The sequence below is a fragment of the Chiloscyllium plagiosum genome, chromosome 12, assembly GCF_004010195.1.
Source record: "Chiloscyllium plagiosum isolate BGI_BamShark_2017 chromosome 12, ASM401019v2, whole genome shotgun sequence".
NCBI lineage: Eukaryota > Metazoa > Chordata > Chondrichthyes > Orectolobiformes > Hemiscylliidae > Chiloscyllium > Chiloscyllium plagiosum.
The window spans coordinates 37,261,983-37,288,859 of NC_057721.1; the positions used below are offsets into that span (position 1 = coordinate 37,261,983).

Below are 26,877 nucleotides of genomic sequence, written 5' to 3' on the forward strand. Positions count from 1 at the left end.
ACATCGATTCTCCTGTTCCCTGGATGCTGCCTGACCTGCTGCGCTTTTCCAGCAACACATTTTCAGCTCTGATCTCCAGCATCTGCAGACCTCACTTTCTCCTCCATTAGAAATATCATGACCAATGGAGACAGTGCTTCAAGTCGCAGACTTTTACAGGGAAATGTAAGGAGATCCCAGTCATTAGCCAGTTCTTGATTGCTTATTTATAATGGCAAAATATTTTACAGAAACTTAGGAAACTTACAGTTTAATAATCCACCTTCCTTTCTGAGGCAAAGTATGCCCACAGTGATGAATGTTTATCACTTGTATTAATAAACTCTTTAAAAAATATAAGATAAACCTATGTTGGCTCTGCAGATTTGCTCAACGCAGCTCAAGGTGCTAAGTGTATGTGGGCTGTTTCCATTAGACATATGTCCATGGAATTTTATAATGGAAATATTTAAAAATGAGCAAACAATTTATCTCTTTAAAATGGGGATTAAATTGTGTCCATGTGTGTTGGTGCACTTTTGAACCTTAATTCAGCTGCAAGCCACAGTTTATCTTGAGTCAGTGATCAACTAGAGAGGATTAAAATGTTCCTTTGCAGCCCACCACTCTTACTGAGAAACAATATATTTCTTAACATGAAATGAAATGCCTGATATTTATTCTACAATTAAAAACATTCTCCTCTCTGTTAAAATTCGGTGAATTTTGTATTAACAACTTACTATTTAGACTATAAAAATAATAAAGTATATTATGTTCTGATTGATTAAATATCCTATGAATTGCATTACAGGAACTTGTTGGAGGGAACGAAGTGCAGTTTCAGGTATAATATACATTAATTGCAATAAATTAATTAAAATTAAATAAAATGTTTTGTTCAATAGATAATCATTATCCAATAATTTTCACTTGTGTCATCATTACTGACAATAACGTTGTGAAAGGAGGAATGAAGCAAATTTGTCCTTAGTGAATAGAACAAATGACTATCTTCATCAATGATGTGTTAGATAGTTTTAGTCTGTTAAAGCACATCTAAATCAATTGTGGCATTTTTTTTGTTGGGTTATAAGTTTGCTCATTGAGCTGGTAGATTTGTTCCCAGACATTTCATCACCATGCTAGGTAACATCATCAGTGAGCCTCCGATGAAGTACTGGTGGTCTGTCCCATTTGCTATTTATCTGTTTTGGTCTATTTTCGTGGGTGATATCACTTCTGGTTGTTTTTCTGAGAGGTTGGCAAATGGGGTTCAAATTGATATGTTTGTTAATGGAGTTCCGGTTTGAATGCAGGGCCTCTAGGAATTCTTGTGCATGTCTTTGTTTAGCCTGTCCCAGGATGGCTATATTGTCTGAGTTAAACTGGTGTCCCTCTTCATCTGTGTGTGTGGATACTAATGATAGTTGGTCATGTCTTTTGGTGGCTCGTTGGTGATCATGTATCCTGGTAGCTAGTTTCCTGCCTGTCTGAGCAATGTAATATTTGTTGCAGTCCTTGCAGGGTATTTTGTATATGTTTTTCATTCTACTGGTTGTTGGTACAGGGTCCTTTAAATTCATCAGGAGCTGTTTCAGTGAAGTGGTAGGTTTGTGGGCTACCACCATGCCTAAGGGCCAGAGTAGTCTGGTCATCATCTCTGAGATGTCTTGATGTATGGCAGGGTGGTTAGAGTTTCTGGGCATGTTGTGTAGGAATTGGCAGACTGCGCTTATCGTGTACCCGTTTTTCCTGAATACATTGTACAGGTGTTTTTCCTCAGCTTCTCTTAGCTCCTGGGTGCTGCAGTACATTGTGGCTCATTTAAACAATGTCCTGATGTAGCTCCATTTTGGAGTGTTGGGATGATTGCTGCTGTTGTTGAGTATCTGGTCAGTTTATGTGGCTTTTCTGGTCTCTAGCTATCCATTGGCTTTGCATTCTACTGTAATATCTTGGAAGAGGAGTCTGTTGTTATGCTCTTCCTCTTTGGTGAACTTTATACCGGTAAGGATGTCGTTTATGTGTTTGTGGGTTTCTTCTAATTTGCTGCGTTTTGTGATGACAAAGGTGTCATCCACATAACGGACCCAAATGTGGGATGGGATGTTTGTTCTAACCTCTGCATAATGGCTTCTGTTAAGAGTCCTGGTATTGGTGATCCCATAGGTGTCCCTTTGAGTTGTTTGTAGATCTTGTCGTTGAAGGTGAAGTGGGTTGTGAGGCACAGGTCTACTAGTTTGAGGACGCTGTCCTTGCTGATGAAGTTGGTGCTGTCAGGTGTTTGTGTCCTTTGTTCGACTAGCATTGAGGACAGTGTTTCTTTGGCAAGGGTGATGTTTATTGATGTGAATAGAGTCGTGTTCTGTTCAGGATGATAGTCATGCGTCCTTTATTTGCTGGTGGGATTATGATATTTCTGTCTTTTCTGAGCCCTGGAGTCTTTTCTGGACTCTTTGGATTACCAAAGGTACATAAACAAGGGCCTCCCCTCAGACCCATAGTCTCACTTCCTGGTACACCTACATACAAACTAGCAAAGGAACTGCAATGCAAACGGAAACACATAGTAGAAGACTCAAGCCATTCCATCCACTCCACCCAGGAATATCACAAGTATCCATACACACAGACGAAGAGGGACATCAGTTTGACTGGGACAACACATCCATCCTGGGACAGGCTAAACAAAGACATGCATGGGAATTCCTAGATGCCTGGCTTTTAAACCAGAACTCCATTAACAAACATATTGATTTGGATACCATTTATCAACCTCTCAGAAAATGAACCGAAAATGATATCACCCACCAAACAGATCAGGACAGATAATTAACAAGCGGGACAGAACACCAGTGCTTCACCGGAGGCTCACTGATGATGTTACCCAGCATGATGACGAAACATCTGAGAACAAATCTACCATCTCAGTGAGCAAACTTACAACCTGAGCTACAAATTATCTCCAAAATTGCAATTTCTTTTTGTGCATATGGTTCATTATTGATAAAGTCACCAGGAGATTGTACACAGCACTTGCTATGTTTATCACTGTGCTTCTTTGTGGACACCTGTTTTATTTAAATATCCTGTTTGTATCCTCACTCTGGTCTCCCAGCAGGGTCAGGTTTACTTTCAATTGATATTTACCAATTTTTTCTTTACCACATTTACAATGGTAGACTGACTGCATAACTTAAGAGCATATCTCAATGGTATTGAGTGGAAAATGCCCAATTATTGATTTATGTTAATGTTTGTACATTTTCTGATGGATGCCAATTTAACGAAAGCAGGATTCTTGGAATCCTACAAAAATAAAAAGCAAATGTTGCTCTAGTATTCTTGGACTTATTTATTAGATGCATGTTGAAAGCCTTAATATACGTAATTACATATTGTGGGATTTATTTTCTGGGTCACCCCAAAAAGAATTATAGGTTTGACAATTTATTTTTGACATTTGACACATTTTGGACTTTTTCTTTGTATGCTCAAAAGTCTTAAGATAAATACGTTATTATTTAGAATAAGAGAATATGCCCCACTGGTCAGAATGGAAAATTACTGAAATAGCTAATTATATTCATTGTGATAAAATAGTGTTAACAAATTATATACCCCTGCTTGATTCTTATTTGAAGTTGTTACTTGCTCTGCCACAAATTATTTTAAGCTTACGGTTACAGTTGGTGTTAATTTTGCATGGTAGTCCTCTGTGTGCAATTTTAAAACAAAGGTTAAATAATTTATTTTAGATTTGTTAATGATTCCGTAGAAATAATGGACAATAAAATGTCACATGAACATATTAAATGTTCAATGCTAATATAACAGCGGTGGACTTTTGTTCCAAAATGAATCACTAATAATGTAACAGTCTTGTATCAAAATAGCTTCTCATTACAATAACTGACACAGAGCCTTATGATCTTCATCACACGTCTGCACACATCACCTTGACCTTTTGCTGCTATTTGCTATCGTGTGCTTTCTGAACCAGCAAATGATATGTTTCTTTGGATCCCAAAGGGAGGAGGTGATTTGGATCCACTGCGTGATATATGCTGTGTTTGAGAGGAGTACTGGTGTTCGGTTGTCACTTCCTTTTTTTTTGCATCTGTGCATTCATTAATTTGAAATCTTCAAAATTACATTTCCAGCAAAATTCTACATAATTTAAGATGAATTTTTTAGATGAGAGCATTGGTTTTCAAAGAGTTCTTATATGGCCAAAGATTTAAAAAAGGGCTCAATCATTAATCAACCACCTCATCTGAGGAACAAGAAGGCATAATCAATTTGCAGATTAAAAACCTCTAATTATACATTTTACAGTAATTTGGGATTTCTTCACAACCTTATTCAGTATTATTTAAGTTTGTGAAAAGCACTGTTTTAATCATACATGAATGTCTATTAATTATGATTATATTATGATTATATTAATTATGATTATGATAAAAATGATTATATTTAGTGGATCAGACTATCAACAATCTTACTCTGTCACTGTAGCGGTGGTGAAGCTGAAATTGGAAAACATTGATGGAAAGAAACTCTGGTCCTGCTTACAGTTCAGAGGAGTCAATCCAGAGGCAGATCAGGCAATTTTGCACAATCCTGGGCACAATGCAAAAGGCAATGATGGAATACTGCACATGACGAAAGCCAGCAAAGCTGACTAAAACTGTTGGAGAATAAACTATTTGGTGACACAAGCTTTCAGCTGCACTGTTGTCTCATGAACCCTCTAAGGAACCCACAGTCCTTGCTGAGTAGACCCTAAAGCAATGATTTCATTGTTTGAAAGGGTCCAGTGACAGCCTTCAATACAGCCCGGGATTGGTGGTTTGCTGTATTCTGTATAAGTTTATCTTAAACTAGCATAATACATGAAGTGACCACTGAAGAAAGATCTACAACAAGCTAACAGAGATAACACTAACTACATTTAAGATGGTAAAGAAACAAATGCCCCATAGCTTTTCAGCAGCAGCACATTGAAGATGAACAATTCCTGCGCCCTAAATTGATAATTGTATTCGCTATCTGTCCCAGTGCTACTACCTATCAATAAACATAAATGAAAAGAAAAAGTCATCAGGTATAAGCAATTGGAGGAAATTGTTGTAACAATAATGCTGTTGAACATGAGAGTACAAACAGAAGGAGGTGTAGCAAAGTGTCCCACAGTGAATGAAAAGAAGCAAATAATGCTAGGTAGTAAAATCTTAGAATCATAAAATCCCACCAGTTTGGAAAGAGACCATTTGGCCCATCCAGTCCACACTGACTCTCCAAAGAGTCACCCAGACCCTACCCGTCCACCCAATCACTGCAACCCCACATTTACCACAGCTAACTCACCTAGCCTGCTCATCTGTGGATGCATCTGACAATTTACCATGGCCAAGCCACCTAACTTGCACATAGGCATAGTCATAGAGTCATATAGCACAGAAACCAACCCTTCGGTCCAACCAGTCCATGCCAAATATAATCCCAAACTAAACTAAACCCACCTGTCTGCTCTTGGCCCATATCCTTCCAAACCTTTTTTATTCATGCATTTATTCAAATGTCTTTTAAATGTTGTAATTGTACCGCATCCACCACTTCCTCAGGAAGTTCATTGCACATGCAAACCACCCGCTGCGTAAAACATATGCCTCTTATGCATTTTTAAAATATCTCTCCTTTCAGCTTAAAAATATGCCCACTGGTCTTGAAATCCCCCGTCCAAGGGAAAAGACAACTACCATTAACTCTATCTATACTCCTCAGTATTTTATAAACTTCTATTAGATCGTCTCTCAACCTCCAACGCTCCAGTAGAAAAAGTCCCAGCCTTTCTTTATAACTCCATAACTTTCATACGTGGCAACATTCTGGTAAATCTCTTCTGAACCATCTTCAGCTTGATAATATCCTTCCTATAACTAGGTGACCAGAACTGGGCACAGTATTCCAGAAAAGGCCTCACCAATGTCATGTACAATCTCAAAATGACTTGCCAACTCCTACACTCAAAGGACTGAGCAATGAAGGCAAGCGTGCCAATTGCCTTTTTAGCCATTCTGTCAAAGAAGTATGTGCCTGAACCCCTAGGTCCCTCTGTTCTACAACACTACCCAAAGCCCTACCATTAACTGTACTGTCCTGCCCCTGTTTGTTGTACTAAAATGCAATACCTCACATTTATCCAGATTGAACTCTATCTGCCATTTTTCGAACCATTGACCCATTAGGATTACTAGTACTGATCTGAAGTTTGTAGTTGAATGAATATGTAGAGAGCAAAGAAAGATTTGAAGAATAATTTTCTCATTTCAATAAGATAAAGTACTGCAGATGCAGATGATCTGAAACTGAAACAGAAATTGCTAGAGAAACTCAGCAGGTCTGGCAGCATCTGTGGGGAGAAAGTAGAGTTAACATTTCAAGTCCAGTGATCCTTCTTCAGAACTGATAGTAAACAGGAAAAGGTGGCATATGCTGAAGTTAGGAGGTCGGGGGTACAAAGGAGTGAGCGGATAGGTGGAGATGGAGTTCAGAGAGAGAGAGAGAGAGAGAGAGAAAGGCAGTCAGATAATAGGATGGATGATGATAAGCCAGGGAAGGAGAAAAGCTGATAATGGGGACCATAAGTAGATGAAAATGGGTTTGTTGTGTTGAAAGCAGTCTGTATCATGAGAGGGTCTGAGGTGTGGGAGTGGGTAAAGGACATGGAATGAGATGTTTCGGCTCCAAAATTATTGAATTGGATATTGATTCCTGAAAGCTGCTGGGCCCCCAAGATGAAAGTGAGATGCTGTCCTTCCAGCTTGAGCTGTGCGTCAATGGAACACTGCAGCAGGCACAGGACAGAACTGTTGGCCAAGGAACATGGTGGTGTGTTGAAGTGTCAGGCAACTGGATATTCAGGGTTATTGTTATAGACGGAATGTATGTATTCCGCAAAGCTGCAAACCCAGTCTGCATTTTGTCTCCACAATATAGAGGAGAACACATTGTGAGCAGTACAGTAGAAAACAGTAGATTAGATTGAGTGAAGTGCAGATAAATCGTTGCTTCACCTGGATGGTGTGTCTGAAGCCTTGGATAGTGAGGAGGGAACAGGATAGTAAACAGGAAGGTGCTATACCTTCCGTGATTGAATGGGAAAGTGTCATGGGGATGTTTGGGAGTGGAGGAGGAATGGACCAGGATGCCCCAGAGGGAATGGTCACTGCACAAAGCTAACAAGCGAGGAGAGGGGTGGTAGCATCCCACTGGAGCTAGCAGACATGGTGGCTAATAATCCTTTTTTTCAGTGGGAATCATCCAATGCCTTCTTAAAAGCCTCAATTTAACCTGTCTCTACTATATTTTCACGCAGTACATCCCATATCCTGGCTACTCTTAGACTGAAAACGTTTACACTTCACATTAAATCTATGCCTCTCATTCTTTTCTTCCCTTTATGAGCAAGAACTATTTCTCCCTCTCTATTCTGTCCAGTCACTCATAATTTTGAAAAGCTCTATCAAATCTCCTCTTAGCCAATCATGAAAAGTCATCTCACCAACATCATGAAGTTGACAGAAGGAATGTCCCTCCTTGCCCATCTGATCAACATCACAAGCAAAAACTATTCTTCATGTCATTATACCAATCCTAAATGGGAATAATCCAAAATGACTCAATACAGAAATAAATGTCCTTTGCAGCATGGTTTCACATTAAAACCCAACAATTCACATTGGTGTCATTGTGGCCACTGAAGGCCGGCACCAGAAAAGTAAGAAATCAAAAGTCAACACAAATTAGTTTAAGGAATCCTTTTGATGAATTGTGGTAATGAAAGCAGGTGATGCATTGGCACAACTTATCAGTATTCCAAGTTACCAAATGGTAGAAGATGACACTTCCATGTCTGAGTTCCAAAAATTATTTTTCAAGGAAAATATGTAGGGGATAAAAAACTACATTAAAATGGATATTATTATATTAAGGCTGTGAAAAGGTTAACTGTGATAAGGAGGTTCTCCTATCTTCTCTTCCTGAGATGTTCCCCTCTGTTTCCCACTGAGGCTCAATGAGGGTAATGCAGTTGATGTGGTGAATATGGACTTTCAGAAGACATTTGATACTGTGCCATGTAATAAATTTGTGAGGAAAGTTACAAGCCATGGAATAAAAGGGTTGGTACCAACATGAACACAAAACAATGGGTGAGAGAGTAATGGTCAATTATTACTTTCAGGCTGGGAGAAGGTTTGTAGTGGAGATCCCCCATGGTCAGCATTCGGACTCCGGCTTTCTCTGAAGTATATTAATGAACTAGACCTTGACGTGTAGGGGGCAATTTCAACATTTGCAGATAATACCAAACTTGGAAGAATTATAAACTGTGAGAAGGACAGAGTGGAACTCCATAAGAATATTGAGAAGTTGGTGAAGTGGGCAGATAGATGACAGGCAAGTTTCAATGCAGAGAAGTGTGAGGTGATGCAATTTAGTGGGAAGAACTTTGACAGACAGTATAAAATAGAGGGCTGCAGGATCAGAGGGCCACAGACATATGTGCGCACAGATCATTGAAAGTGGCAGAACAAATGGGCGGCACGGTGGCCCAGTGGTTAGCACTGCTGCCTCACAGCGCCAGAGTCCGAGGTTCAATTCCCGCCTCAGGCGACTGACTGTGTGGAGTTTGCACGTTCTCCCCGTGTCTGCGTGGGTTTCCTCCGGGTGCTCCGGTTTCCTCCCACAGTCCAAAGATGTGCAGATCAGGTGAATTGGCCATCCTAAATTGCCCATAGTGTTAGGTTAGGGGTATGAGTGAGTTGCGCTTCGGCGGGTCGGTGTGGACTTGTTGGGCCGAAGGGCCTGTTTCCACACTATAATGTAATCTAATCTAATAACTTCAAACTGTGGGAAATAGAGACAACAATAAGTAAAGCAAACAGTATGTTCAACTTTATTCATAGGGTATAGAATAAAAGAGCAAGCAGGTGATTTTGAACTTGTATATTTGTCAGACTTTAGTTGGAACACAGAACATTGTTTAGTACAGCAGTAGGAAAGGTTCCTCGGCCAACCATGTCTGTGCCAACCATGATGCTATTCTAAATTAATCCCATCTGCCAGGACATGGTGAGGATTTCTTTATTCCCTGCCTGTTCATGTATCTGTCTAAATGCCTCTTAAACTTTGCTATCGTACCTGCTTCTACTACCGCCCTGCCAGTGCATTCCAGGCACCTGCTATCCTCACATCAGTGCTTACCATTAGTACAGGGCAAATCTGATGGTGACACTTGGAATCTGTACATGCACAGGTAAACAAAGAAATCCAAACATTGGTGTCAGAGATGTGTTGCTCCTCTGTATGCTGTTACAATCTTCAATACTCAGAATTGAAGAATTGAAATAGTATGAATATATTTACCAAGTGAACAAGTTGGGCTACTGCATTTAAGAGTAAGTTTATTGTTTATTGAGTAATAAAGTCTCAATCCATATCAGTAAATGGGTTTTGGTGGCAAGAGCAGCATTTGCTGCCTATCCCTAATTGTCCTTGAACTAAGTGATATTTCAGAGTCAATCATGAGCCTAGGGTCACATGGAGACCTGAGACCTGACCAAGAAAGGAGAGCACAATTCCTTCCCTAAAAACGTCAGTTTTACAATAATCAGTGAAAGATTCATTGTCATCATAGTTAAAAATCATACAACACCAGGTTATAGTCCAACAGGTTTATTTGGAAACACTAGCTTTCGGGCTGCTGCTCCTAACCACCTGATGAAGGAGCGGCACTCTGAAAGCTAGTGCTTCCAAATAAACCTGTTGGACTATAATCTGGTGTTGTGTGATTTTTAACTTTGTCCACCCCCGTCCAACACAGGCACCTCCATATCATGATTGTCATCATAACTAGGCTACATTCCAAGATTTATATTTCAGAACATATTTACTGAATTGAAATGCCACCAGATGCCATGAAAGGCTATCGATCCATGTCCCTGTGCATTCACCTGGGCTTCTGGATTACTCGTCCAATGACATTGCCACTAAATTACAATCTTCCTGACAATACATTCTAATTACTATTGAAAAATCTCTCCAAGCCTGAAAATTTTACAAGCTTAGAGTGCTTATTCTTCAACAATAAAATAAATGCTGCACATTTTTAGAAATATGTTTATATATACAGGTTTGCGTGTTTGGCTTAAGAATATATCCATCTGTATTAATCTTATTTTCACTTCATTGAAATATAATATATGTTTCCTATTCTTCCTGGTTTGCAACCTGTGTGGATTAGTGAGTTAGCTTGAAGAGCCTCACTGTTGTGTATCCTATTCACAGATCTCCTTGATGTCCTCTCGACAGAATATAATTGGTCTGACGCCCAATTAGTGGAAATGCCTGATGTGACTCTGAACAAAAATTCTCTGAGCAACAATTGTACTCATGCTTCTGTTTCTGCTTTAGTTGTATTGTATCACAGACTGATATCCTCATGTATCAATGTGTGAGATGATTGATAGAAGTGATAACATGTATGACTAAGCTTATGTCTGTTACAGAAGGATTTTAGAATGTTACAAAACTACTCTTATTCATTTGTTTTACAGCTCCAAGCATTCAACAGAGTTGACTTTCAGGGAGAAAGTGTTGAATTTGTAACAGAAATACCCAGTTTACCAAGTTCACAACTAAATTCATTTAAAGTTCTTCGAGGATGGTAAATACAAAAATATTTTCTTCTGTATTACCTGTCTATACAAATGCGTAAATGTTGGAATCTGCATGAATCATTTTTGATCTTACCTTTCTAAAATAAAGTAATTTTTCACTTGGTGATAAAATTTATGCTTAATACATGTTCTGTGAAAGTGCTTTCTCAGGCCCTATTTATGGAGAATGAAGGGGACATCTTGTTTATAAAGGTTTATGGTGCTGTTCCATATAACAGAACAGATCTTTTCCAGAGATTTTTTTCCATAAATTTGTAGTATTAACAACATCTTCAAAACTGTTATTAGTTTTGCAATATAAAACACGGAAAACTGAAAGCATCTTGTGATACTTTTATGCCTTTTCTTTTATTTTTCACCTTTCTAGCTGGGTCTTGTATGATGGAAAAGACTACAGTGGCCACCAGTATGTGTTGGAGGAAGGACACTACCCAGACCTTGATTCTTTGGGATGTCTGTCAACCAAACCAATTCAATCTCTGAAGCCAATCAGATATGTACGTTTTTGGTATCTCCAGAGTACAAATCAACATTTGCATCACTGCAAATCAACCTAACTGTCCACTGATCATTCTGCCATGGATCACTCAAATTATATCACTTCTCTTTCTGACTAGCCAAAACAACCACTGCTTCTGAATCATTCTTGGAAGCAATTCAAGCTCCTTCTCAGCACCATAAAGTCTTTCTTTCAACTTCCATTTCTCTTCTATTATTAGCTTTGTAACCATTGAAAGGGCTCACAGATTTTTCTATCCAAGATGGGTACCTTCTACTAAACTGTTTCTGCTTGCTTAAGTCATGACTCTCACACTCACCCTCTCCCATGTCCAATTTTCCTAATCTGCAATGTTCTATATTTTCTCTCTTATTTCATGTTCAGTGAACTCATCAGACTATTGTGTCACACTGCACCATTCCCTTGGTTCCATTCCATCAAACTGCTTAGGCATATTGCACAGGACATTTTTTCCTTGGGGCTATTTTCTGTCTGTTGCCGACAGTTCCTCTTCCAGGTGATTAGTGTTTGCAAATTGGTGTCATGAGGTTAGCCAATTATTCTCCCTTTTAGTGTAATTTGTCCTTTTTTTGCTATTCAAGGTTAACCATTATAGTTAAGCATCAAGTGCACCTGACTTTCTCTATAGAAACTTTCCCATTAAATGCACTGTACTTCTAGCTTTTCAGATTCTCAGAATATTAATTGCTCGCAATTTTACTGGCAGAAATGAATTTAGAGATATTGCAAGACATTAGGTTTCTCATTCTGCTAAGCTTTTAATGTAAAACCTATGTGCTTGTTTTTCTACACATGTCTCCAGGGTTCCAGAATGTGACAAAGCTGACATGTACGCATTATCAATTTGTGGCATACAAAGAATGACAAATTTGGGCTATGGATTTGTGGCATGAATCAGAGATTATTTTGCCTATCATACTATCCCTTGACATCGCTTCTACAAGCCTCTGCAGTAGCAAGTGAAAAAATGACTCCTAAATTGCCCCACATTGTCTTTGGCCACTTCTGAAAGTCCATGTAATTTACCCATTCTGAAAGATTTTTTTTTTGATTAGTCAATATGTGAGATATTTATCAGTGTGCTGTGGACAGTTGGACTGGTATCTGAGTCTTAAAGAACCGGTGAGAGCAGCAGCAACAGCATTGACTGGGATGAAGGGAGGTGTAGCAAATGTAATGTTCCATTTAGTGGTCATAACAGAGTAGAATATTGCACATCTGACAAATTCTATTAACATTTTGTACAAATGCCACTGAATTAGTTAATATTAGCTGTAAAATAACAATGAAAGAGGAAAAGTAAGCAACAACATACATTCAATAATTCTGTCAAGAACAAATGGAACAGAAATAAAACCTATCTAATACTGATCCTCTGGCCAAACTGATAGTGTGATAATGGATTGTTAAATAGTATATTAACTATGGCAACATGATGTTTGTACTTAATTCAGTACTTCCAAATTATTGGGAATTCTGCTATGACCAGTATAGTAAATAGCCTGGATTTCCCACTTAGCATTATGATGACGATATATTGACAGTGAGATAGTGTCACTGGACTAATAAGTTATGAATCCCAGACTAATGCGCTACAGATACAGGTTCAAATCCCAATATGGTAGGTGGTGAAATTGGATTTTAACTAAACGTTGGCCAGTTGAGACCATGTAGTCATTGCTAGCTGTTGTAAAGATAAATCTCGTTTAAAGAAACTCTGCAATCCTTACCTGGTCATGTGACTCCAGATCCACAGTAATGTGATTAACTCTCAACGCCCAAAAGCCACTCAGTTCAGGGGCAATCAATTCTGATTTCTGTTCACAGATGTTACCAGACCTGCTGAACTTTTCCAGCAACTTCTGGTTTTGTTTCTGATTTACAGCATCTACAGTGCTTTCGGTTTTTACAAGGGCAATCAAGGATGTGCAATAAATACTGGCCTTACCAATGACACCTACATCCCATGAGCAAATAACCAAATCCCTTTTCCCATGAATATCACCATTCTTACACTAGGCAACAACTGTGATCAGATATAAAATGTGAGCATCTAGAAGTTCCAGGGACTAAAGAATGTATGGGGTTTGATCTGATGTGTCCATCAATTCCTTTGGAAACATTCATTCAGTTAGCTGGGTATTCCATTGAGAATACCATGCATTTTTGTTCTGTGGAAAGTGAAACCAGTGGGATGGGATAAGATGACCAGACAGCACAGTGGATGCACAGGCACCATCCTTATACTAGAACATAGGCTATGAAACTCCTTAAAGACTTCACCAATCTTCAATGCAACTCTGGCAGGAAAACAGCAGCAAGTCGACAACTTATATTTATATGGCACTTTAAATTTATTCTTTGATGGGATGTGTGCATCATTGGCAAGTCTAGCATATGTTTCCCATTCCTAATTAGCCTTGAACTGAAGGCTATTGCCCTGTAAGATTCCAGGGATGGGAATACCATCTTCCTGAAGAAGGGCTTATGCCCGAAACGTCGATTCTCCTGTTCCCTGGATGGTTTCCCATTCCTAATTAGCCTTGAACTGAAGGCTATTGCCCTGTAAGATTCCAGGGATGGGAATACCATCTTCAGAATGATACCTCCCTATCAGAGACAGAAGTCTCCTTTGCTATAAGTGCCTCTAGGAGCAGCGGCATCTCCTGGCTATAGACACACCAGAGGCCTACAAGCAACAAGGGACCACAGGTCTATGGGTAAGTAAAGAGTGAGGGGAAACATGGAGAGAGAGGGTGGGGGAAGCAAAGGCAGGTTGTGGCTTTCACCATCTCACCTTTCTCAATACTGGGTCTCTACATCGACCATTGTGAGAAATTGTATAAATGTTTAATGATATCAAATATGATTAAGTTAAAAATGTGTAGTGTGATCCTGTTGTTATTTCTTGTTTTAGGATTTTTCCATGCCTTCTATCAGCTTATTTAGCCTTTGTTCATTTGAAGGTCAAGAGCTGATTCTTACAGAAGGCATTAATTGTTGGAAGGACAAAGGTTACTACCAAATGCCAAAATCAGTCAAAGTGAACAGTGGAATGTAAGTAGGCACAAATCACTCAATTGCAAATATTCTGTTGTTTAGAAGATATACTAGTTTGAAGAAGCCCAGAGAATGTAATTGATTCTGGGTTAGTTGACACTGTTAAAAGAAGCTGCCATGATGTCTGTGAAGTGGAAGGATTTGAAGGTTTCCAAGCTACGAGGATAATTTAATTAAGATCATATCCCCAAAACAGACTGGCTTACTAGGTACACAATATCTTTTAAGCAGCATTCAACTCAAGTGAAGCTCTGTACCATTAATGCAGCTTTCCTGCCCCTAACGTGTTAATAGCATTACTTATTTTTTTAATATCTTGGGAAATAAAGAAGGGATTCTTAAAATGTGTATGTGTGTGTGTGTGTGGGGGGGGGGGGGGGGGGGGGAGGTGGTACCAGTAGTTGGTAAAAGATATACAAAGTAATTTGCTACAGTCTCTGGGTGAAGTTGGCTTAACAGCCAAATACCATTTCTTGCTCCTGTAATTTCAACTTTCGTATGCAACCTTGAACTATACGAAACCAGGCTAATATAAAATAGGCTTGGATACAAATTGGAATTAGGACAACACTATATAAAGCAAATTCTGAATCCTGCTTTCCCTTTAGACATATCTTTCTCTTGAACACAGACTGTAAATAACATACAGATAAATGGTACAACGAAGGAAACATTTTCCTTTTTGCCTATAATTATATATCAAAATTGCAAACTGCCATTCTCATTATCATTTTTCTGTGTAATTATTATTGTTGTTTCAGTCATGTACAGTTAGACAACCTCAAAGCTGTTAATGAAATGAATAATTCATTTAATTGAGCACTCTTATCTGATCTGACAGCCAAATAGAAAATTTTAATACCATATTGAGGGGGTTGAATTGTTGAGGAGTTATCCTTGATGAAGATCAATGATGGTAGATAGAAATGGACCTGAAATTAATCAATAGCAACCTTTAAAAGAGGAAAAAACAACAAATTTTGTAGAGGTAAAATGAAATGATGAAAATGAAAGAAGGAAGAAAGTGAAGCAAAAGAACAGTCAATGAAGTGATAAATATCACCGCAGAAAATATGAAATTAGAACAGTTGTGTCAGCCTTACTTCAGAGGTAGCTCAGCTCCTGGGAGTCTTATGGTTCTCAGTTTAAGTCATTTTCTAGAGAATTGAACACATAATGTAAACTGGAATTTCATTTGAACTGAAAGTCAGATACTGAGGGAGTATTGCACTTTTGGAGGCAATAGATGAGACATTATAACGAGATTCCAACCTGCTTCCTCAACAGAAGTTGAACGATCTCAGGGCACTATTTGAATTACACGTGGTAATGATAGCTAAGAAAAGACTAGTTAGTCTGTTGACACTGTCCTATGCGGTGGTGATGTTACGATGCTACACTACGATCCACAGATGCCCCCTATTCTGCAGCCATGCATTCTCTTGGAAGGGTGAAAGAATCTTGCATCATTTCAGGAAAAACTTGGGAAATTTGTGTTCAATTTTCAAAGAGACAATGGTAAGTCAGATATCAAAGATAGACAAAAGAGTTCAAGTCAAGAAGTGGGGCAAGAGTCATTTTCTGAACATCAAGGTAGCATTTTAGTGAGTGTGGTATCAAGGAACGCTGGCAAACATGGAGTCAATTGGAATGGGGGGAAAACACAACAATGATTGGAGTCACTCTCATCTTAAGTGAGAAGAATTTCACTGATTGCCAATTAAGGATTGTCAGTCAGACTGATGGTTTAGTACATTTGGCGTGTACTGGAAGCAACACAAAAAGTCATATTCTTTGTGCACACACACTGTGCCTGTGTCAACTCAACAAAATAGAACATAGAAAAGTACAGCACAGAACAGGCCCTTTGGCCCATGATGTTGTGCCGAGGTTTAATCCTAATGTAAAATGTAGTAACTTAACCTAAGCACCCCTCAACTCACTGCTATCCATGTGCGTGTCTAGCAGTCACTTAAATATCTCCAATAACTCTGCTTCCACCACCACAGCTGGCAACGCATTCCATGCATTCACAAGTCTCTGCATAAAGAATCTACTTCTGAGGTCTCCTTTATACCTTCTTCCTAATATCTTCAAACTATGACTCCTCGTACCAGTCAATCCTGCCCTGGGGAAAAGTCTCTGGTTATTGACTCTATCTATTCCTCTTATTATTTTGTACACCTCGATCAGGTCTCCTCTCTTCCTCCTTCTCTCCAGAGAGAAAAGTCCAAGCTTATTCAACCTTTCTTCATAAGGCAAGTCCTCCAGTCCAAGCAGCATCCTGGTAAACCTTCTTTGCACCCTCTCCAAAGCCTCTGTATCTTTCCTATAGTAGGGCAACCGGAACTGGACACAATATTCCAAGTGTGATCTCACCAGGGACGTGACTAGCATGTAACTTTGTGAATTTACAAAAAAAAGCTGGAAAATTACAGAAAATATTTAACAAAAATCTATTTAGTCAACATTGTTTCATACATGTAGTATACTTAAAATTAGAACTGGGAGATATGTTATGAAAGGAGTAATAAAATCACCCGTGGTCCTGTTGTCTCATTAGCATGAGTCAACTGGGGTGAATTTAATCTGAGGATAAATATACCCCAGGCAAGGGGCAAGGTGGAGAAGGTGGAACTTTCATGGTAACCTCCGCTGGGACAGGAATTGAACCCACACCAATGACATCACTCTTCATCACAAACCAGCCATTAGGACAAATGAGCTAACTGAAATATTTTCGTAACCTCATGAACCTCACTCCTAATACCTAATAATTGAACCATTGCATTGTAAGTAAAACACTCTTTAGTCTGGAAGTGAACTGAATAAACTTTTAAATGCATATTTATTTGAAATCAATGCCAAATTAAAACGCTTCCAATGTGCACCTTTGGACAAACTTTCTTGAGAAATAAATTCACATTGACAAATTGGCACTAATGCAAGTGAACACATAATATGCAATGAATTCAATATAATCAAGCAAAAGAATAATTCAGCTCTCAATTTACAATTCCTCATAGTGTGTTGTCTGTTTATTGTCAGATGGATAGTCTATGAACATGCCAACTTCAGAGGAAGACAGTTTCTCTTGGAAAGCACTGAAATTACCAATTGGAATGAATTCAGTGAAGGAAGGACAATTGGTTCAATTCGTCTGCTTGAACAGGTAAGTTATTAAGCTACTTCAGTTGAAAGCTGCATGAGAACCATCAGTGTTATGACTCTGTACCTCATATTCTGGTAAGGCCAACATTCATTGTCCATCCCTAAATGCTCTTGAACTGAGAGACTTGCTAGGCATTTTCAATGGGCAATTACGTGTCACCCAAATTACTGTAGATCTAAAGTCACATACAGTCCAGACCAGGTAAGGATGGCAGATTTCTCCCTAATGGACATTAGTGAAGCAAGTACATTTTAATGATAATTGACATTTCATCACCATCAGACTAGCTTTTTGTCTTAATTTCAATTTCACCATCTGCCTCGGTGGGATTCAAATACAAGTTCACAAGGCATTATCCAGGGGCTCTGGGTTATCAATCCAGTCACATTAGCACAATGTCACTGTCTCCCCAATTATTTCATGCTTTTCCAAATTTTACCCCAGAATTTTGTGTTTCCAATTCTTATCTGTTATCAACCAATATGTTTCCCAAAAGAGTGTGAGTACTTTTGATATAGGATAAATAAGACCTTCTCTGCCTATTGCTTTTTAAAACTGGACGGCTAACAGTGTGGATAATTGCCCAAGTCTTGCAACCAAGTACACTGGAGTTGCATGACAGGGACATGGGGAAGGCCTTACACAGTTGACTCCATGGGAATAGCCTGGGAAGGTTTGGAATTGTTCAAAAAAGTCCCAAAATCTAAGTTAGAGTTAGAGACTTCCAATAATTCTGACTGCGCAATTGGAACTCAGTAGGTCTGGTAGCATCTGTGGAGAGAGAAACAGAAGTAACGTGTCAAGTCTAGATAACTCTTCTTTGGAGCTGAAGAGGGCTGGAAAAGTGGGTTTTATGTAATGCAAAATTGGGGAGGAGGAACATATGGACGAAATGGTCAGGGTGCCCAGAGCAAAGACAAAGGGAGAGGTAATGGTAGTAGAGAAGTGGTGGAAATGGTGTTAATGGTAGATTTTACCATATGCTGAGAGCAAACCCATGCACACAAGACTTTGAAGGGGGAAGGTGTAAGATAAAATTGGAGGAGAGTGCTCAAGGTCTGAATTTGTTGAAATTAATATTGAGTCATGAAGGCTGTAAAATGCACATGAGGTGATCTTTCTCCAGATTATATTGGGTTTCACTGTAACAATCCTAAGATTGAAATGTTAGCAAAAGAGCAAGATGGTATAGTGAAATGGCAAGTGACTGGACATCAGGGTCATACTTACGAATGGAGCTGAGGTGTTCTGCAAAGTGGTCACCTAGTTTGTTTTTGGTCTCACTAAAATAGAAACTACAGTGTAGCAATGAAAACGACAGTTTAAATTGAAAAAGGAAGCAAGTAAACCAATAATTCAGCTGGAAGGGGTCTTTGGGGTCTTCGACATTAAGGAGGGCAGAGATAAAAGGAGAGGTGTTACATCATCTGCTTGGGAAGGTGACATGAGGGGTCTGAAGAGGTGTTAGAAGTAACTGACAAGTTGAAAAGGGAGTCACAGGTGGTACAGACTGTGGAATTCTGACACCTGTTGGTGGAAAGGGGAAGATGTCTCTGGCCTTAGCATCCTGCTTGAGGTTGCCAGATGATCCTTTGAATGCAGAGGCTGGTGCTTGCAAAATTAAGGCAAGGGCAACCCGATGCTTTTAATTCTTGGGTGTTGAAGGACCAAGGGCCCTCTGGGGGATATTCCTTGATTGAAGAAACAGGAGATTGTGACAAAGACACTACTGTGGAGGATATCACCATCAGAATAGATGTGACAGAAAGAGAAAAACTGTAAAAATTGAGTTCTTGCAGAAAGTAGGGTGTGAGGCAGTGTAGTCAAGGTAACTTGGATATTGGTGGACATCACTATCCCCAGAAATGGAAACAGAGAAGTTTAGGAAGGGAAGAAAAGAGACAGAAATAGACCAGGTGAAGGTGAGTGAAGATTGATCTTTTCAATTGTGGATGACAGCAGGAGGCAGCATGGATGACATCATTAATGTATGGTTGAGGTGGCTGCAGTGGAGTGGGAAAAGAGTTTAACAGAAAGGATGGCTACGCAACAATGGCAGAAGTTTGAGAAAAGTGATAACTCAGTGTAATGATATATTGTAATGAGGAAGAAGGAAGGGGATAAAATGACCATGGCTAGCTAAGAATAGAATAAGAATAGTTAAAGCATTGCTGGTCTCTGTCCAATGTTACATGCGCATTGATATAAGAAACTTCATGTATCAGTTTTGGCAGGTTGTTAACAGCATCTTGACACTAAACCTCACTGGGGTGTCTGTAAATGGCCTGGGCATATGTTCTTCCCATGTTTAGTACCAGCATGTTCCCTCAGGGTCCATGTATGTCTGGTTAAGTCCAAGCAAACAAGATCATTAAATTTTTTTTACAGAAAGGATCCCTTTCTTCCTGCTTCATCTGCTCGCTATCTCTGTCTTCCAGCCAATCTACAGTTCACACCCATCAAATTCAATGTCTATGACTTCTTCTCCCTGGGTATCTGAAGGGGTTAATTGATTTCACATGACAGACTTTGTCCATCAGGATATAAAGGGCTCTTCTTGGAGGAGATAACCAGAGGCCAGTGTGCCTCCGATACGTTCTGCATGTGTTCACCTTAAGTATATTACGCTTTATTGCTTATTCTTGGTGTTTCCAACACAGAGTTAAATTAATAATATGTACTAGATCTATTAGTGGGCTGGAATACTAGTTTGTGATGCAGAGTGATGCCAACAGCATGGGTTCAATTTCTATCCCAGCTGGGGTCACCATGAAGATCCCACTTTCTCAAGTGGTGATGACTCACCATCAGTCATCTCTCTCTACTGAGAGAGCAGCCCTAGGGTCCTCTGGGACTATGCCAACTTGGCCTTACTAGATTTTAAGTTCAGCCTGATTGTCTCACAAGACAGTCTTGTATCTCAGATGTAGTATGTCTAGCTATTAAGTAATATGTAATAAATATAGTTATTATTCATTGAGATTTAAACCACGTTCTACTGAAGAATTCATGTTGGAATCCTATTCATTTGGCATCAGTAGTTTAGACTGATACCAGCAAGAAGGATTGGTGGCAATGAATGTACCATATGGCAGTAGTGGAATCGGAAGACTTCATTTAATCATGTGTTACAATACGGTGAACAGCAATGAGGATTTTGGCCAGACACTGCTAACCTGAAAAAATATTCAGTTTTACAAATGCCACAACCATCTGAGTAGAAGAGGAAGGCATGTATGCAGCTTGTTCGTTGAAGTTTGAAACAGCTAGAAATAGTGAAAAATACTTTAAAAGCTTGTGGAGGCCATGAAGAGTCTTACCCAAACTGCAAGGGGAATAATCCAAATCATAAATCCTGGGTACAGTAGGAGATATTGAACCCCTGAAGTAAATTCAGTTCCTAAGAGAAATGGTGAGTGTTTTTAGATTTTTAAAAATTCTAAACTGAGAAACTGACAGCAGGCTTTTAAATAATTATTTAAATCAAATGAGCGTTATCAAGGTCATTTAAAATTATCGATTTCATTAGAATAGCAGTATAGCTAGATGGAGAGAAATGTTAGATGCTGCATTTTGGTAGGGAAAGTCAAGGCAGACTTATACACTCAATGGTAAGGTCCTGTGGAGTGTTGCCAACCAAAGAGACCTTGGGATGCAGGTTGATAACTCCTTGAAAGTGGAGTCACAAGTACAGAGGGTGGTGAAGGCAGCATTTGGTACACTTGGCTTTATTGGTCAAGAGTTTGGATGATCTGTTGCAGCTGTACAGGACATTGGTTAGGCCACTTTTCGAATACTGCATTCAATTCTGGTCTTCTGACAGGAAAGACGTTATGAAACTTGAAAGGATTCAGAAAACAGTTACAAGGATGTTGCCGGGATTGGAGAGTTTAAGCTATTGGGAGTAGCTGAATAGGCTAAGGCTGTTCCTCCTGTGCGTCCGAGGCCGAGAGGTGACCTTATAGAAGTTTATAAACTCATCAGGGGCATTGATAGGGTGAATAGCCAAAGTCTTTTCCCCAAGGCAGTGGAGTCCAAAACTAGAGGGCATAGGTTTAAGGTGAGAAGAGAAAGATTTATAAGGCACCTAAAGGGCAACTTTTTCACACAGAGAGTGGTGCATGTACGGATGAAATGCCAGGGGAGGTGGTAGAGGCTGGCATCATAGAATCCCCTACAGGTGCAAATAGGCCATTTGGCCCAACAAGTCTACACTTGACTCTCAGTAAAGAGCATCTCACCAAGACTCACCTCCCCTAACCTATCCCTGTAACCTTGCATTTTTCATGGCTAACCCACCTAACCTACACATCCCTGAACGCAATGGGCAATTTAGCATGACCAATCCACCTAACCTACACATCTTTGGACTGTGGGAGGAAACAAGAGCACCCTGAAGAACCCATGCAGATACAGGGAGAATGTACAAACTCCAGACAGACAGTCACCCGAAGCTGGAATTGAACCCGGGTCCCTGGTGCTGTGAGGTAGCGGTGCTAACCTCATTTAAAAGACTGAAAAGGCATCTGGCTGGGTACGAAAGGTTTAGAGGGATTTGGGCCAATTGCTGGCAAATGGGACCAGATTAATTTAGGCTACTTAGTCGGCATGGACAAGTTGGACCGAAGGGACTGTTTCCATTTTGAACATCTCTATAACTCTGTAACTCTATGAACCACAAATTGTAGTGAAGACTTGAATGCAGTATTTACTGAAAATATGTTGTGAAGGATAAATATTTTTTGTTATTCAACTGAAATTCTTGTTTCACAACACAAGAACAGCGCAATGTAAAATGGCAAGAAGTCTTTCCCTCAACTTGGGAGAAAATAAAATGTATAGCATTTCTTCATTAAAGAGCATTTCCGCAATTTTCAAAATGCCGGAAAATAGTCTTTCATCTACAGAAATAGGAGGGTAGTCCTGAAATACTTAGAAGCTTTTCAACTTTAATTTATGTAAAGACATTACTGGAAAAAGAAAATAAAAATATAGAAGTTAATATCCTTATTAAAAAACAAACTTATTACTAGGAGAGTGGTAAGGGCATGGAGTGACCTGCCTGCCAATGTAGACAGGGGACGAAACGTCTGCAACACAAATTCCCAGCTCGGCGAACAGAACCACAACAACGAGCACCCCCGCTACAAATCTTCTCACAAACTTTGAATGTAGTTAACTCAGTCACATTAGTGAGATTTAAACAATCCTTGGATAAGCAGATGGATGATGATGGGATAGTGTAGGGTTATGGGCTTAAATTAGTTCACAAGTTGGTACAACATTGAGGGCCGAAGGGCCTGTTCTGCGCTGTATTGTTCTATGTTCTGAAGCTTTGTTTACAATTCATCTTCAGGGTACAGCAATCAAAAATAATTGTAATATTCAAAAAACATTTTAAAAACTTGAAGGAAATATTTAATATATATGAAATGATTGTACGGTACAATCAAATACTGTACAAAAGAATCTACATCTGAAAAAAAGTAGATGTTGCTAAAGTTCTTCAACAGCTTTCAAGTAAATAAATAGGCGAAACAACAAGTTAAATATGACAATGGAGAAAAAGATTTAATTTCCAAAGAGATAATCCATGTGATACAGAATTTCTTAAGAAATCCAATGAAAAACAAGTAAACTTTTTTTTATTTTGTAGTTCCAATTGAAGGCCAAGTATTGAAATGACAGAATGTTCGAGAAGAGTTTGTGAGAGTATTGTGAGAGTATTTGACAATTACTTTATATTAAATGCCAATTGGATAATGAAATAAACAAAACTTTTTAAAAGGATACAATTTCCAGAGTGACGTGTTGACAACTTTATCAACAAACTTCACAGATCGTTAGAATTTTGTGACTATTGTAAATTACAACCAAATTGGGGTGACACGATGGCTCAGTGGTTAGCACTGCTGCCTCACAGCACCAGGGTCCCAAGTTCGATTCCAGCCTCTGGCAACTGTCTGTGTGGAGTTTGCACATTCTCCCTGTGTCTGCTTGGGTTTGCTCCGGTTTCCTCCCACAGTCCAAAGATGTGCAGGTCAGGTGAATTGGTCATGCTAATTTGCCCATAGTGCTAGGTGCATTAGTCAGAGGGAAATAGGTCTTGGAGGGTTACTGTTCGGAGGGTCGGTGTGGACTGATTGGGCCGAAGGGCTTGTTTCCACACTGTAGGGAATCTAATCTAAAAACTAAACCAAGATAGAATAGTCATAGGGATTTCTCTTTCAAATACATTACAAGCAAAAGATGATCTCATTGTTGAAAAGAGTTCTCCAGGTGGTACTAAAAACTGAAATCCAAAAGCAATACAAAAGAATTACAGGAAAAGGAAGGCAGAGTCAAGATTAGAGTGGTGCTGGAAAAGCACAGCAGGTCAGGCAGCATCCGACGAGCAGGAAAATTGACGTTTCAGGTAAAAGCCCTTCACCAAAACCATTAGTCTGATCTCCAGCATCTGCCTAAGAATAGAAAGGCAACCTAGCTGAAGAATTTCATCAAACTTTATCAACTTTCAAAGGCATAGAAACATTGGAACATCACATGGTAGATCAAAAAAGAAGTATTTAAAACCTTTGATGCTACAAGTTGCTATGCCAGGGGTACAGTTTAAAAAAAAACACAAACGTTCGTAGTGTTCAGCTTTCTTACACTGATGTAAGGAAGAAAATGGGACATCTGCAGAGATTTTACAAGGAAGAGTCAAAAACAACTGTTGAACCATAGAATTAAGATGTTAAGGTGTATAATGAGGTTAACACATTAAAACAAACACCTTTGGAAGAAAACATAAAATACCAAGACATAGCTTCCTTAGAATGCCCATCATATGAAAGTATGCCTTTGATTCATATTTTCCAATCTTTGCTATGAGTAATACGTGACTCACCTGAACAAACTATCTGATTAATTTCACATTTGAGACGAGGGTGAATGCTAGTGTATCAGCTGCAAAAGTCCCTTAGCTGGGGAGAAGGAAACTACAACCCACTTATCCACTTTGTTAGCAAAAACAGGAAAGCAGATTATTATCTGAATGGTGATAGATTGGGAAAGTGGAGGTACAATGAGACCGAAGTGACCTTGTACACTAGTCACTGAATCTAAGCATGCAGGAGCAGCAGGCCTTAAAGGAGGCTACTGACATGTTGACCTTCATAGTGAGAGGATTTGAGTACAGGAACTGCTGCAATTGTATGGGGTCTTGATGAGATGATAATTGGAGTACTGTGTGCAGTTTTGGTTTCCTTACCCGAGGAAGTATGTTCTGGCCATGGAGGGAATGCAACAAAGGCTTACCAGACTGATTCCTGAGACAGCAGGATTGATGTATGAAGAGAGACTATTTCAGCTAGGACTATATTAACTGGAATTTAGAAGAATGAGGGAACATCTCATAAAAATCTCTAAAACCTTAACAGGACTAGACAAGAGAAAACAGGAAGGATGTTCCAAATGAGGAGAGAGTCCAGAACCAGGGGTCACAGATTAAGCATACAAGGTAGGTTGGTTAGATGAGCAGAACTCTCTTTACCTAGGGATTGGTGAACCTGTAAAATTCTCGACTGCAGAAAGATGTTCATGTCATACATTGTATGCTTTCAAGAAGGAATTCTAATTCTTAAGGCTAAAGGGATCGAAGATTCTAGGGAGAAAGTGTGAACAGGATTCTGAGTTGGATGATCAGCCATATGACCTACAACTGCTCCTATTTTCTATGTTTCTATGATTATGACTACTGATAGACAGTTGCAAGGAGTAAACAGAACAAAGTCAAACAAATATTGAGAGTGCTCTTACAATATAGAAACCAATACTATTTGGAAAAAGTGTAGAGTCGGTTCTGCTATAATGTATGTTTCTTCAACACGAACTGGCTTTAATGTGATTGAAGAATTTAGACCATTATTTGTAGAACACAAACCTTCCTTACCCCTGTGTTGTTTATAATGTGATTCTGGCTCCATTAGTTTAAATGGCACAGCTATTGTGGGACTTTCTACAACACGAGATCGCATGAGACATTATATCAGAACCGACTGTACATTCATTAGGAACTAACCGTTCTAATTTCTGAGCAGGAACATTCTTAAACTTCTACATTACGTTGAAGAACCTCAACCAGATCAGAAGCCAAGTTCCAGTGTTCAATGTAACATTACTCAAGAGGAGGACTTCACGTGTCTCAGTAAATTGTTCACAGAAACTAAGGGAACAAATATACTGTTTGTCATGAATTATTTTGGTATATGACAATGGTTCATCATAGAGAGATCAGAAGTTTGAAAGAATTATTCAATTATCTTCCAGCTGCAGTAGAATTTTCAAAATCTGATCATCTGATCCTTTTGAAATCACAACCACCAGGAATTACACCGAGACTCTTCTACAGTTAATTAAACTGCTTAAAGCAGTACCAAAACAGCCCAGTCAGCTTTACTGCCTATGATTGAATACTCACATATGAATCTAACTCACTGTAATAACAAGAGAAGAAAATTACTCCTTTCAGAAACACAACTATCTTCTCTGACATGATTTGAGGAAATTAGCAATCCTTCATGTGAAACAAGTGTTCAACAGTGACATCAATGTGACGTCCGCAGTAAAGAGCATCTGAGAAAGCAAAGATCCATAAAGATTTGGGTGTAACAATAACTTGTATTTGAATGTTACATCTTTCAATTCAACCAAGTCATCAATCATTCATAAAGTCAGAGATTTAGGAAGCAATGGGATAGTGATCAGCCTGTTTAATATATTTGAACTAATTGTATAAAGAATTTAATAACCAGGGAGAAATGTTGTGTAAGGCAGTTAGTACCTGAAGGGGTTAACTGTCACCACAAGATAAGATTTGCTGTTTAAAGAGTTGTTCCTGTGAGGGGCTAAATAAATTTGGTGTATTTACCAGAGGGTGTTTGGTGATTCAGTAACTGTTCTTAGAGTTAGCCACCTGTAGCTAAAATAGCACTCTGTATATAATCTTAAATTGAGCCTGATAATCTCACAAGAGGCAAGCATGTATCTCAGGTGTAATGTAACTAGCTACCAGGTAATATGTTATAAACCTATTTGCTTTTCATCCAGACTGAACCTATCTTCTTCTGAAGAGTTTGCTTAGAATCCTTCCTCACATGGTTTCTGTAGCTTAGACCGATACAAACAGGAAGGAATGGTGGCAGTGAATCTATCCAAGACACCCTGGATGGTTCATCCAGAAATCCATATATAAAAATGATGAGAGTGTTGGCATATGGCCTAGGGCTATGCTCTGCTCCAATCCCAACCTCACCATCAAGCCAGCGGATAAAGGGGGCGCAGTGGTAGTCTGGCGCACTGACCTCTACACCGCTGAAGCCAAACGTCAACTCGAGAACACCTCTTCCTACTGCCCC

The 26,877-nt window shown here is 39.2% G+C and overlaps 1 protein-coding gene across 3 annotated transcripts in view; it reads left to right on the top strand.

Annotated features, from left to right (window-relative positions):
- The window catches only part of LOC122555113, a 95,179-nt gene that overhangs the window by 55,639 nt on the left and 12,663 nt on the right, over positions 1 to 26,877 (top strand). For 2 of the 3 annotated variants that reach the window (XM_043700802.1, XM_043700801.1), the window contains exons 15-19: positions 794 to 826; positions 10,605 to 10,714; positions 11,095 to 11,224; positions 14,165 to 14,304; positions 17,356 to 17,479. In XM_043700802.1, the coding sequence (XP_043556737.1) occupies positions 794 to 826; positions 10,605 to 10,714; positions 11,095 to 11,224; positions 14,165 to 14,304; positions 17,356 to 17,479 (537 nt within the window). Of the gene's footprint in view, positions 1 to 793; positions 827 to 4,462; positions 5,032 to 10,604; positions 10,715 to 11,094; positions 11,225 to 14,164; positions 14,305 to 17,355; positions 17,480 to 26,877 lie in introns of those variants that run through there. The other variant, XM_043700803.1, reaches the window with a different exon arrangement.